The sequence below is a fragment of the Oncorhynchus mykiss genome, chromosome 12 (assembly GCF_013265735.2).
Source record: "Oncorhynchus mykiss isolate Arlee chromosome 12, USDA_OmykA_1.1, whole genome shotgun sequence".
NCBI lineage: Eukaryota > Metazoa > Chordata > Actinopteri > Salmoniformes > Salmonidae > Oncorhynchus > Oncorhynchus mykiss.
This window is the reverse complement of record NC_048576.1, coordinates 50,869,903-50,884,767: the sequence shown is the minus strand read 5'-3', so window position 1 is coordinate 50,884,767 and position 14,865 is coordinate 50,869,903. Positions and strand designations below refer to the sequence as shown.

The following is a 14,865-nucleotide window of genomic DNA, read 5'->3' as shown; positions in this document are numbered from 1 at the left end:
GGTGTGGCTGACTCCTGCAGGCTGGTCCCCCTTGTTTTAGTCCGGTGGTCCCTCCCTGGGCCTGTTGTTGTTATTGTGGTTGTGCCTGGCAGGGGGTGGAGGATGGTACGAGGGCAGGAAGCATCTGGGAGGAGAGGGGGTTAGGAGGGGGCTCTGGAGTGACCTCTCGCTGGGTTTGGCTGGGCGGCCGGACGGACTGGGCTGTGTTAAAATACCGTGTTTAGCCTCCTGTGTCCTTCATACGGGTAGCACTGGCCATGGCCTTCTTTCCTGAGAGGCCCAGACTCCCACCTTCCTGTTTCTCTCTTTCTCACACACACACACACACACACACACCACACCACATGGAGGCGGTCTGGGGCCCGTGCTCTATCGCTCTTGTTCTCTCTCTCAATTTCAATCTCAGGGCTTTATTATCATGGGAAACAAATGTCTCTCTCTCTCCCTTTCTCTCTCTCTCTCCCTTTCTCTCTCTCTCTCTCCCTTTCTCTCTCCCCCTTTCTCTCTCTCTCTCTGCCTCCCTCTTCTCTCCCTTCCAGTGCTGTTTGAGTATGGGACACAGGCCAGGGCGAGAGGAGGGAGGAGGTTTGCAATAGGTCTCAGCCATGCCACACCATGAATATTCATGTTGGAGACAGCCACATCAAACCTCACTGGCAGGGAACTGGACCCATCCCTCTGAGAGCACAGCCTCCCCTCCCAACACTGATATAAATGAACCAGGAGATTTTAATATGTAACCATTCCTGAAGAGGGAAGATACAGGAAAACTTCGCTTTAGAGTTTTGACCTCATGTAATTTTCTCACTGACCAGCAGAAGAGGGTGAATTAAATTAGTGATTACGCAATGCCTTTAAACCTGTACACACACACACACACACACACACACACACACACACAATTTGGTAATCCATTGTGTAGTGTAATTCCAGCTGGGTGATTTAAACATGGATGGCCTTACACTATTAGTCACTGTTGTCACACCCGAGACAGAGACAGCGTCACCCGTAGACTGACGCTATGTCTGTCTGTCTATTAGTCAGTCCTGGCTGCCACTCTGACTGACTCCAGGCTCTACCTTGATCAAAATTCAAAGCCCTTAGCTAGCGGGGCCAGAAACAGCACCAGGCCGCCACTTAACATCCTGGCTATCACAATACTAGCCGTGCCTGCTCCAAAGTGAAGCCAAACCCTTCCTCCTCTGACTCTGTTCTGTTACAACACAGGAAGGGGGTGATTCAGCTCCCTGGAATCTCTTTAGGACCAGGAACATCCTCCCTAAGATAGGATAATGACAACATTTTGGTGTTACTGTTTCCTGTTTTGGGGCCAGGCGGACTGTGACACTCGTGCCAGGCTAGACGCTAGGCAAGGAGCAGCCTCTCGAGATGAGAGTTAAATGCGATTTGATGATGACCGGCCTGTGATATGAAATGTGACACTACTTTGATTGTCATGCTTATGCTGCTGGCTGTGATTTGTGCGTTGGCGTATAACCAAAGGGGAACAGAGAGTAACTACCCACCCCTTTGATTCAGTCCTCATTACGTCGGCGGGGTGAGGGAGAGAGATGTGAGGGTCTTTTCCTGACAGCCTTTCCCTACTCTCCTCTCGTCTCCCCGCGTGGCACGGCCCCTGCTCTCTCTCTCGCGCTCTGTTTCTCTCGCTGTCTATTCCTCCCCCTCGCCCAGTCCTGCCCGCCTCGCCTGTCTTCGCGCGCGTCACCTCCAATTCCAAGTTCAATTCATTACACCTCTCTCTCACCCACAGTCTTTTCTCTGCCGAAGCCCCGTGTGTTCACTTCAAAGGGAGCGGGGGAGGAGGAAAGGGGGTTCTTAAAAGAGAATACTACTCTCTCTCTCTCTCTCTCTCGCTCTCTACTGTATCTTAATCTAGACTTTAGTTCGCTCTATAGCTCTGTTGTGTGAGAATGCAGCAGGTGTTTTGGGAGCGGGGGAAACGGTCAGGGTGTTAGGAAGCGGAGGGTCGGGATGCTCTCAGGGCAGGCTGGTTCACAGAGAGTTTAACGTGTGGGACGTCATGCCGGCGCCCGGTCCGCTGTACCTCTCGAACACCATTGAGCCAACTGAAGCGGTCTGTAGCCGCAGGGCTAATTTCCGACTGTGTGTGCGCGTGTGCTCTTCGGAGTGTGTGTGCGTTTCTCGGAGCGCGTGTGTGTGTTTGCATGAGTGTGCGTGCGTGCCGCCTTGGCGTGTGTGCAAGGCACTGCTCACACCTGACTTCGGACTACACTTATTTAGCATTTAGCTCCATTTTGCTGTGATGCCATGAGTGGAAGAGGGCGATCTCTAAATAAAGATGGAATGAATATATTTTTTATTGAACCTTTATTGAACTCGGCAAGTCAGTTAAGAACACAATCTTATTTACAGTGACAGCCAATTATGGGCTAATTATGCCCCGCCCTTTGGGACTCTCAATCACAGCCGGATGTGATGCAGCCTGGATTCGAACCAGGCACTGTAGTGTGCAGTGTCTTAGACCGGTGCGCCACTCTGGAGCAGAATTGACCGACATCAAAGGAGACCTACAACGTGTGCCTTGTACTGTTTTCTCAACTTGTGTTGGCTTTATAACAGTTGCATAACATGTTGAAATACTGGAGATTGTTCTCGTTCTCAGTATGTTTGCGTGGTTTGTAATTGAGATTATGACATTAACAATGACTCTGTTTGCCAAGTGGTTGGCACATGCTGGACTCTGGTTCATGGGTACTGGCGTGCCATTGAAGTTAATGTCGTGTCCCTTTCTAACGTTGCGCTGGCGTCATCATTCAGACATACTGTTCAGATGTTCCAATTCCGAGAGAATGACAACTTCTACAGGCTATTTTTTATTGAAATGGCTCCTCTGGCTAAATCCATTTCTACAACCATCTCTTTGTTTTAGTGTGTTACTCATATCTGTCTTCCAGTAGAACTCAGCAGTCAATGGTCCATAATAAGCCGCTAATTAGCATGACTCTCCGCCACCCAAATAGAATGCGTAATGACTCTTGTGTTGCTGGGGCTTTGAGATTCGGCTCAGCGTTTAGTCTCCACCTCCCGTCCTCTGATACGTTGCAACTCTACCTCCAGTGCATCCGTCTATTGTGCCATTTATAGTTAGCCTAATGAGGAGGACGCTCATTTTATTTCGGTTACCGTCATTGCTTTAGGTGTTTGGGTCTCAGGGAGGGATGGAAAGCTGAAAGGCTAGTGGAGTAAATCGACTGTATATCAATAGCCTGATCTTTCACTCAGAGTGCTCCGCCCCGCTGCCCGGCCCTAAAACTGGCAAGCCTGTTACCTACAACAACACTCATCACGTGTGTGTCTGTCCGATGGCTGCCCTCTCCTCACTGACTAGCAGACACTTCTAGAGATCCACTCTATTCTAACCCACCTGATTTGAGTTGGGGGGGGTTAAGCTAAACTGGTACAACTGCGTGTGCCAACCACTTGGCAAACATAGACACACATACACACACCCTGGACACCATATGTGAATGAATTGCCCCCCATTTATCTTCAGAGTTTGTACTGTTAGGAGACCTAAACTGGGATATGCTTAACACCCCGGACGTCCTACAATCTAAGCTAGATGTCCTCAATGTCACCCAAATTATCATAGAACCTACCAGGTGCAAGCACAAAGCCGTAAACACGGGCACCCTCATAGATATTATCATAACCAACTTGCCCTCTAAATACACCTCTGCTGTCTTCAGCCAGGATCTCAGCGATCACTGCCTCATTGCCTGCGTCCGTAATTGGTCCGCGGTCAAACGACCACCCCTCATCACTGTCAAACGCTCCCTAAAACACTTCAACGAGCAGGCCTTTCTAATCGACCTGGCCCGTTGTATCCTGGAAGGATATTGACCTCATTCCGTCAGTAGAAGATGCCTGGTTATTCTTTAAAAGTGCTTAACTCACCATCTTAAATAAGCATGCCCCATTCAGAAAAATTTGAACCAGGAACAGATATTGCCCTTGGTTCACTCCAGATCTGACTGCCCTAGACCAGCACAAAAACATCCTGTGGCGTACTGCATTAGCATCGAATAGCCCCTGCGATATGCAACTTTTCAGTGCATCTAATAGACCCTGCAATATGCAACCAATGTACACAGGCAGTTAGGAAAGCAAAGGCTAGCTTTTTCAAACAGAAATTTGCATCCTGTAGCACAAACTCCAAAAAATGAGGCTAGGAAACACTGTCACCACTGATAAATCCACGATAATTGAGAATTTCAATAAGAATTTTTCTACGGCTGGCCACGCTTTCCACCTGGCTACCCCTACACCGGTCAACAGCTCTGCACTCCCCGCAGCTACTTTCCCAAGTCTCCCCCATTTCTCCTTCACCCAAATCCAGATAGCTGATGTTCTGAAAAAGCTGCAAAATCTGGACCGCTACATATCAGCTGGGCTAGACAATCTGGACCCTCTTTTTCTAAAATTATCCGCCACAATTGTTGCAACCCCTATTACTAGCTTGTTCAACCTCTCGTACCGTCTGAGATCCCCAAAGATTGGAAAGCTGCCGCGGTCATCCCCCTCTTCAAAGGGGGAGACACTCTAGACCCAAACTGTTAGAGACCTATATCTATCCTACCCTGTCTTTCTAAGGTCTTCGAAAGCCAAGTTAACAAACAGATCACTGACCATTTTGAATCCCATCGTACCTTCTCTGCTATGCAATCTGGTTCCCGAGCTGGTCATGGGTGCACCTCAGCCACGCTCAAGGGCCTAAATTATATCATAACCGCCATCGATTAAAGACGATACTGTGTAGCCGTATTCATCGACCGGGCCAAGGCTTTTTTTACTCTGTCAATCACCACATTCTTATCGGCAGACTCAACAGCCTTGGTTTCTCAAATGACTGCCTCGCCTGGTTCACCAACTACTTCTCAGACGGCCTACTCTCTTCTCTGTATACATCAATGATGTCGCTCTTACTGCTGGTGATTCTCTGATCCACCTCTACGCAGATGACACCATTCTGTATACTTCTGGCCCTTCTTTGGACACTGCGTTAACTAACCTCCAGATGAGCTTCAATGCCATACAACACTCCTTCCGTGGCCTCCAACTGCTCTTAAATGCAAGTAAAACTAAATGCATGCTCTTCAACTGATTGCTGCCCGCACCTACCCGCCCGTCTAGCATCACTACTCTGGACGGTTCCAACTTATGTGGACAACTACAAATACCTGGGTGTCTGGTTAGACTGTAAACTCTCCTTTCAGAATCACATTAAATATCTCCAATCCAAAATGAAATCTAGAATCGGCTTCCTATATCACACAAAGCCTCCTTCACTCATGCTGCCAAACATACACTCGTAAAACTGACTATCCTGCCGATCCTTAACTTTGGCGATGTCATTTACAACATAGCCTCCAACACTCTACTCAGCAAATTGGATGCAGTCTATCACAGTGCCATCCGTTTTGTCACCAAAGCCCCATATACTACCCATCGCTGCAACCTTTATGCTCTTGTTGGCTGGCCCTGGCTTCATATTCCATGCCAAACCCACTGGCTCCAGGTCATCTATGAGTCTTTACTAGGTAAAGCCCTGCCTTATCTTAGCTCACTGGTCACATAGCAGCACCCACACATATATACATGCTGGAGCGCGTGCTTTCACTGGTCACCCCCAAAGCCAATTCCACCTTTCCTTCCCGTTCTCTGCTGCCAATGACTGGAATGAATTGCAAAAATCACTGAAGCTGGAATAACTTTAAGCATCAGCTGTCAGAGCAGCTTACAGATCATTGCACCTGTACATAACCCATCTATAAATGGCACACCCAACTACTTCATCCCCATATTGTTATTTTAATTTTTTTGCTCCTTTGTACCCCAGTATCTCAACTTGCACAATCATCTGCTGCACATCTATCATGCCAGTGTTTTAATTGCTAAATTGTAATTATTTCGCCACTATGGCCTATTGCCTTACCTCACTAATCTTACCTAATTTGCGCACACTGTATATAGACTTTTCTATTGTGTTATTGACTGTACGTTTGTTTAACTCTGTTGTAACTGTGTTGTTGTTTGTCGCACTGCTTTGCTTCGTCTTGGCCAGGTTGCAGTTGTAATTGAGAACTTGTTCTCAACTGGCCTACCTGGTTAAATAAAAGTGAAATAAATAAAATAAAAAACACACACAATAACATACACACTATACACACACGTACACATGGATTTTGTACTGTAGATATGTGGTAGTGGTGGAGTAGGGGCCTGAGGGCACACAGTGTGTTGTGAAATCTGTGAATGTATTGTAATGTTTTTTTTTAATTGTATAAACTGCCTTAATTTTGCTGGACCCCAGGAAGAGGGGCATTTATTATGGGGATCCATAATAAATACAAATATCTATGGCTGAGACGGAGTGGATTTGGGACAGTTTGTTGGTATCTTAAACCACTACTCCTTCAGTGTTTCCCCTAGATTATTTTAGCAAGGGTCTTGGAAGGGGGGGTGGGGGATGTTCTTGTGCTTAAACATTATAACAAATTCAATTGGGGCCCCTGGGCATGTGCCCTGCATTCCCGGTTGGTAATCCAGCCATTCCAAAAGTACTCCTAAATTAATTGTTTTATTTTATTGGTTTCATCGCATTAACGTTTTATTTTGGCGATTTCTAGTTTTCAAAGATAATATTATTGACCTACATATAAATAATATATTCTAAAAACTTTCTCATTTAAGTGTATATTGTAAGTGCGCTGCGGCAAAATGAATACAGCGTCAACACCTGTTTCCTCTTGTCTTGATACATAGGAAATGGAAAAGGAGATCAGATCAGTTGTAGCCAGTGTTCTCAGTCTCTACATCTAAAATGGATCCATCTCTCCCCCCCCCCCCCCCACCCTCTGCGGCAGCTCAAAGTCAGCCCAGGGTTAACGTGCCCGCCCTGCCGCCATGTGGGAGGAGGAGGGACCGTCCAATCCTCCGGGTGACAAATGTTTGTCTGGGAGTGTAATTGACGCTAGGGGGAGGGGACCGGAGTGAATTATTTTGACAGATGATGACGGCTCCGGTGACATCATCAGATGTCCTACCTCCTCAACCCCGAGCACAACCAACCCTTCAGGCCAACGTGTCTCTGTCTCCATGGACTGCTTGGCTCTGTGATGAATATCTTTCATTTTGGGACGGGAGGATTTTTCTCCTATCAAACAGAGTATGATGTTTTGAACCCCCCCTGGATGAAAGCTGGGAAAAGAAATGGCGTGGATCCATGCTTGTTGAAAGTGCTACGCGCCCAGCAGTCTCTGTAAATAGGCTAACGCTAGCCTTCCCCTGCTGTGGTGAGCTGGAGCAGTAAGGCAGTTAGTTCGTAGTTGGGAAGCTCCACTATGTTTTAATGACGGAGCCCCTGCTGGGATCCTGTAGCGGTGCCTTAACTCCCCTGCCTCTGATGGAGCGGCCTATTCTGGACCGTTCGCCTGTCTGTGTGAACCAGAGCCATTACTAGCATCACACTCAAACGGCTTCTCACTGCTTTATACCATCCCTGCGTGCTAAATGGCTCCCTATTCCCTTTTATAGTGGCTAACAGAGACCTGTTCAGAAAGTAGTGCGCCATAAAGGGAATTAGGGTGCCATTTGGGACGTAGGCGAGGTCTCCCGGGAACAAGGCGACTGCAGGTTCAACCCCGCGACAGTTAATTACTGTAGCCAGTCTACGGAGATGAAGTGAGTTCAGTATAATAGTCGTATTTTCAAGAAAAGGTTGGAACACGAGTGAATAAATGACAAATTCTCTGTTGTGACTCTTCAGACTATGTTTGGAGGTTTGGAGATGAGCGTTAAAGGATCGGTCCTGGCTCGACTCGCGCCCCCTTGTTGATGTGATGAATTCATACAGCAGAAGGAGGCAATCATTCATTTTTAATCACCCCACACGGCCGTCATTAATTCATGAGCAGAATGGGAGGAGAGCCCCTCCCCAGCCGGTGGTATGTGGGAGGGGACTGGAGTGTGATTTAAGTTGCTGTTGGTGTGAAATGTAAATTAGCTCTACGAGGCTGCAGCTATTAGCGAGGTCTTCCCTTTTCATTGGCCCATTTGTCCCCCTGGCGCCCTCATTAGCCAATCTCACCCTCCCACTGCCTCTCATATGTCATCGGACGACGTCCACAGGATAAAAGACTCTGGCTGCTGTGCCCTGTGACATCAACACCCGCTCTGGTGTCACCACTAATGCTCCTGATTGGAGATAATTGCAGCAATGTAGATCATTGCAGCATTGTAGATAATTGCAGCATTGTTATTGCTGTGGTTTGACGGTGTGAGTTTTAACCTGAGTGGTTGGCGCATAGAGATCCTATATGTACTTTCATGGGTTGGAGGCCATGGAGGATGGATGCATACATTAGTTTTGTCCTCTGGGAATCGGATAGATTTGTTTAATGGATGCAGGGGGGGAGATTGGCCATTGTCTGAAACCTGACCCCATCATAAAGCAATCAATATTGACCCACCTGGCTGTGGAATAAACAGAATGGACCGCCCCTCTAGCGCTGATAGAAACACGGAGAAAGAGTCCGTTCAAACCGGCCCCTGTTTGGCTGGCAACACTTTTCATAGTTAGGCTACTCTGACAGCCCCGTCCGGACCCCTTCACCCCACTAGCCTGTCTCTTTACATAGGACTGAGGTGGGAGAGCCCAGCCCATCCAGGAGACCTATTTGCCTGTCTGGTCAATGACCATTTGTCTAACCTTCTGGTCAGTGAATGATTTCTGCAGCTCCAACTAGGTGTTATTGAGTAGAGTGTCGTTCTCATGATTGCAACTGGCTCTCCTCTCTCCTTGTACAAGCTGTTTTCTCTCAAGTGTGTGTTGGAGAGGTTTGCTGGTTCATGGTTGGAGGATGGGCTCTCCCCAGTAGGGCTACCACAATTATCGTATAATTGTATAACAGACAATAACACAACATTTATTTTGCAGCATAACTGTCTAAATACATTCCTTTTTTTGGTGTAGGGGAGATTTAACTTTACTTTACCCATTATCTGTTTTCATTATTACATGAATAGGGTAAAGTTGGTAATCATTTTAAGAGCAGAACGGCACAGATGGGAGGAGAAGCTTCTTTTTCAAACGTTCCAAGTGGTCAAAACTATTATTTTTTTGAAGACGGGGTTGTCACCAAAGCTGTGTTGTATTCGTTAGGTGTACCACAACGAATTTGCAAATATGCATTATGAAATTGTAATAAATAAAAAAAAAAGACAATTCTGACATGAATCGCGTACATTTACATGACAATGAATCTTCACCCCAAATTCCGTAATCGTCACTGCCCTACTTCTCAGCCCTGTGGGGGGTGTGTTGTAGAGGTAGTGGGGCAGCCCAGCCCCCACCCGTACATACCGTAGACTTAAGTTGTTTAATATTGCATGGTGGCACGGCGATGGCTTTGGCGCCAGCGTCGGGTGAGTGTCTTGTTGTCTGGCCGGCAGCGCCAAGCTTGCAGAGGTTATGGAGGAAGTGTGCTGCAGGTTCACCCGCTGTCGACGCAACCGGGCCAGTTCCCTCACCCGCTGCGGACTGGTAAGACCCTGGGCACGCTGGGCTGATCAATGGACTATAGAAGCTGAACTGGGTCACATTGGATGTGTGTGGTTTGGTTGTTAGCAAGGCATTGGTGACGGCTCTTTGTCTCTTTTGGATTGATTGGCCTTTGTGGACTAGTGTGTTTCTTGAGTGTCTCATAGGTGGGATGGTTTGCTTGGTTGATGGATGAAACACTGGGCTGTTGTGGCGTTATTCAGGTTGATTGGCAGTTTATCTTGTCCCCCAGTCTTTGCGAGGCGATCAGTATTGATGTGTTGTGTTGAAGCTTATGGCTTTGATGATTGTTTGTTTATATAACATCTCAGAGAACAAATCTGCGTCCTGAAAGAGAACGTCGGCAGTGCTACATTTTTCTTTCAATTACAGCTTATCTTTTTCATCCTCTTCTCATTTCGCCAGGGGACAAATTGGTTTACTGTCTTTGTTATGAAAGGAGTAACCGACTAAATGTTTTCATGACAAATAGATTTCTTCTCTGTTTTTTAATTAAGAGCGTTCTTACGTTTAGCTTCCAAGCGAAGTCGTCAAGCTTGAACGAGATCAAACTGCTTAGTGTGTGTGTGTGTGTGTGTGTGTGTTTGTTTGTTTGTGAACGCATCCAGGCACTACGTCATTCAGTGAGCTGCTGCCTGTCATATTGATAGGGCTGTATCATAGCGGCTGATCAGTGCCTGTTGAGCGAAGACAAACGGTATGACCGACATTGTGACAGACAGACAGTGGGCCTGGGTAGGTAATGTAAGAAAGAGGAGTTTGGGAGGCCAAGGCAGTGTGTGCATGCCAAATGGCACCCTGGTGTAAAGTAGTGCACTAAATAGGGAATAGGGTGCCATTTGTGGCACAGTCACTGGTCCAGATTTACTGTCACAACCCTGTCTCAGTCTCCATAAGGTCACCCGACAACCATAACACCCTTTTTCCCCCCCTCAAACCATCAAGCAGTATGACCTTTCACTGAGGGTCAGTGGCACGCTTCCCATTTATTTATAATCCTCTCAAGTTTTGCCTCCGTTCCCCCTCCTGTATTTTGATGATGTGGCCTACTCTCGTATCAAGCTTCATGCTGCCAAGTCGACCGCACAAAGGCAGCTGCAACAACACACGTGTGTCTGTGTGTCTGTGTGTCTGTGTGTCTGTGTGTCTGTGTGTCTGTGTGTCTGTGTGTCTGTGTGTCTGTGTGTCTGTGTGTCTGTGTGTCTCTGTGTGTCTGTGTGTCTGTGTGTCTATGTGTGTCTATGTGTGTCTATGTGTGTCTATGTGTGTCTGTGTGTCTATGTGTGTCTGTGTGTCTATGTGTGTGTGTCTGTGTGTGTATTTGTGTGCGTATTTGTGTGCGCGTGTTCATCTGTGTGTGTCCTGTGGTATAAACAGCTGTCCTCTCTTCCTGTCTGTGTGTCTGAGCAGCTTCCCGGAGACCTCAACAAGATGCACCTTACTGACCACCCCCACAGCCAGGGGATGCACGTGCCGCCCAGCCAATCAGGATGCAGCATCGCCAGTGATTCGGGGAGCAGTAGCCTATCAGACATCTACCAGGTCTATACACACATTATGTAATTCACCATTCTCAAACTGAGCTGATGTTTGTCGGCAGGGTTTAAAATGATAATCTGCCAAATGCGGTTAGATTTTGTCGTTAGTGGGGTAAGAATGCATATTTCAGCCACGTTGGCGGGTAGTCGCATGAAGTGTTTGGGAATACTTAATTTTTTCTGGCCACATGTAGAAGTTGGTCGAATTGACAAGAAAGGCAAGAAAGTGTGACTTTGTCCTCGTGCTTCTTGGCCGGTAGCATCGTTTTGTTCACATTCTAGGTTGTTTTTCAATGTTATAGTGCTGAACAATTATCTGAAATGTCAGTTATTTTTCTGACAATCACTTCAATTATTTGAATTTCATTTAGTTCATTTTTTTCTCCCTCTGAGCTTAATGCGCTGCAGTTTCTCTAGAGAGAAATCAGATCATGCCTGAACTCTGCGATGTAGTAGGGAGTTGTAGTTTCCAACAGGCCAATGTTCCACATAGTTTAGCACACAAAACATACTAATTATCTACAATGACCATAATCCATTGCAGCCTACTTGTCCGGTCTGTGTTTCTTTTATGCCTGCTACTTAAGAGACAGAAGAACACGCAATCAAGGGGGGATACCTAGAGAGCAGTTGCTTCGTGAGGTATTGGTATTCAGTAGTCATAAAAGTATGCCTTTTTTTCAGACCGCATAGACAGCAGCTCTGTAGAGATGAGATGACTTAGAATGAAATAATAAAGTCATAAAAAAAACAAATATACATAACAAATTAAATATTTTATTAAATAAAGTCATGTGAATAAATGATGGTTAATAAATGATAAGCAGCAATGGGCAGTCACTAACATCATGGGACTTTTATTTATATATATATATATATATATATAATAATTTCTTATTTAAAAATAAAAGTATAATCCAACGAAACGACCTCAAAAAGCGTTAATCGCTCAGCACTACAATGTTAGTTTGAGTTGGCTGCAACTGTCGGCTGCTAGGAAGACATTGCAGTCCGACATTTTTTTCATCACAAGCTAGTGCCCAAGTTACCACGGTAATGGCCCGTTCCTTAAAGGGCCAGTTGACATTTTTTGTCTCTCCTAATGATTGTGATTGATTGAGCATGGAACACGCCCAAAAACTTGAATTCACTCACTTTGTCATTCTCCTAGATGTATTTGTGTGCTTCTACATTTCTACTTAGGAGCACATCATGTACTCCTTGTGGCAGGGCTCTTGATGTTCAGTTGTAGGACTTTTGATGTTCAGTTGTAGGCCTATAACATCCCATTTCAAAAGCTTTTGAAGTTCCATTATTTTTAAGTAATGCTCCTAGCCTTTTTGTTCTCTCAATACTGTATGACTTTGAAGTCAGTCATTGCTTTCTTGGTGAATATACTGGATCTGCGTGTAAAGCAGGAAGGAAGAAAAGGGGTTGACTTTGCCATCTGAGGCTTCCCCAGCTTGACTGATCCAGCTCTCCCCAAGCGCTCTCCCTAGCCCTCTTGTTGCTACTCCTCACCCCTCTCCCCACCCTTCCCCGGCTACCCCCTGCCTCTCCAGCTCAATGGCAGCGATGGTGGAAAGAACACGTCCTCTCCTCCTCTCCCTTCCGTCCAGGTTTGTTAATTATAGTGTGTGTTGGCTGGGCTTCCTGTGGATCTGAGGGGCCCCTCTGTCCCTCCTGTCGCGCTGTGTGGTAAAGGTCAGAGCACACAGGACCCCGCCCTACTTCTACTGCATCATCATCATCGCTAACCCCACCCACCTTTACCTTTAACTCCAGTCCACCCCAACCCTCATTATTAACCCAGCCGTACCTCTACCCCACCTCTCCTCTCTCTCTGGGGGAGGGGATGGCTCTGGCTCAGTCTCCTGATGTCCCTGTCAGTTTAGAGCTGCCCCGGCAACTGTTCTGAGAACTGCATGGGCCCAACCCCCCCCCCCCTCTCGCTTTCTGTCTCTCTGTGTGTGTGTCTCTCTCTCTCTCTCTCTCTCTCTCTCTCTCTCTCTCTCTCTCTCTGTTTCTCTCTTTCTGTCTTTTTCTCTCTGTCTCTCTCGGGGTCTCTCTCATTCTCCCTCCTCCTCCTCCACATGCTGAGAGAACCGAGCTGCTCTAAAGTCTGACACCCAGACAAAAGCACAAGGGATCCAGAGATGAGGCGAAGAGGACACTGATCCTCTCAGGGTTTCACACCGTCTGTACAGACAGGCTTTCTTTAGCCTAGTTCTTGTCTGCTTCTACTTGGCCATTGTAAACTCTTGTAAGGCAAATGTAAGATCTCAAAACCTGTGCGATAATGCTTTTTTTGTACTTCTCAGGAAGCACTGTCTACCTTCAGTCAAACTGGGGGATATATGGATAGTTTTCAATAGGGCTACTTCGGTTGCAAGTAGATCATAGGAGGGCTTGACCCAGATAAAGGCTTGAGTCGTGCACCCTCACCGTGCTGTCAATCATCCAACCTAGGACTGTGTTGAGGCTCGTACCTGGACCTTAACACTGGAACCGCTGGGCCTCGTGGGACTCCCCCCCCCCCCCCCCCCCCCCCTCCACCTTCAAGCTAATGAGCAGTCATTCACTCAGCATTGTACTCGGATACGTTTCCTATATGCTATTGCTAAAATAATAATCTGGTAGTGTTTATGAAGCTCTTAGGTAACATTAGAATGCAGGTTTTGTTTATTTCAAATAAGACATTAGCATTTTCATTAGTTTATGTTAGTGTAGGCTATATGTAAAAATGAGAACATCAGTAGCTTAAACGGCATTGTAAGCGCCCAGTGTGCTTGACAAATTGTGGAAATCTGATCAAAAGTGTCGCTATGACATCGGTCCAAAATAGTGAGTTATCGTCTGCTCGTGCTACCATGGTGTGCATTTTCACGCAATGGCATCAGCTGGATTTCATTTAGCAGTTAGGCCTTGACCTAACAGTCGACACACATCCCTGCCACTTTCAATTGCTCGACACACTTCCCACAAACACGTCGCTTGCAGGTGACACAAGTGTCTTGGGCTCTTAGTGCACCTGGCCACCTGGCACGGTCTCCTTCTCGGGAGCTGTGCGCGCAATTTGGCACGTTGGAATCTTCGATGCTGCCTTGGCCCTCACGTAGCCCGTGTGCCAAACTCTTGATGGGCAGGGTGTTGTTGATGCACTGCTTGAACAACACGTGTTGCGTTGACAGCAGCCAAGTCGAGCAGCAACAGGCCAGCGGCGGGTGGGTTTCTTCCTTCTAGCCGCGTGGTCTGATCTTGAACATCCACGCCAACCTATGGAACAGAATAGAGTAGAATACATTAGGATTGTTTTCCCGTAGGGGAGAAAGCAGCACGTGTTGTACAGAAGAGCATAAGGCATTGCATAAATGTGCTGTATCCTCGTCGATGATGGCAACTGTCGGATGCCATGGTGCTCATGACCGAAACCTTCTTTCTAGCCTTGCCTTGGTACAGCGCGGCTGTTTTCCTGTCATTCCTCAGCACCGCTGTGGCGCACAACGGCTGTGCAGGCGCCTTGTTTTGCGCAGAGGGAGGGAGCCCCCGTCTCGCTTTGTTCACGGTGCTTGTTTTATTTGCCAGCGACTTGTTCGCCAGTGACGGTGAAGTGAATTTGTCGTCCATGGTGACATGTCACGATTCATTTCTTCCCCCACCGCCGGAGTCACTTTCATCAGATCGTGTAGCAGCGCTGACGCAGCACGTGCGTCCATTTGTCTT

The 14,865-nt window shown here is 47.0% G+C and overlaps 1 protein-coding gene across 9 annotated transcripts in view; it reads left to right on the top strand.

Annotated features, from left to right (window-relative positions):
- Positions 1 to 14,865, top strand: part of rapgef6 (Rap guanine nucleotide exchange factor (GEF) 6) — a 126,132-nt gene that overhangs the window by 67,004 nt on the left and 44,263 nt on the right. For all 9 annotated transcript variants that reach the window (XM_036937739.1, XM_036937738.1, XM_036937740.1 and 6 more), the window contains one exon: positions 11,015 to 11,146. In XM_036937739.1, the coding sequence (XP_036793634.1) occupies positions 11,015 to 11,146 (132 nt within the window). The remainder of the gene's footprint in view (positions 1 to 11,014; positions 11,147 to 14,865) is intronic.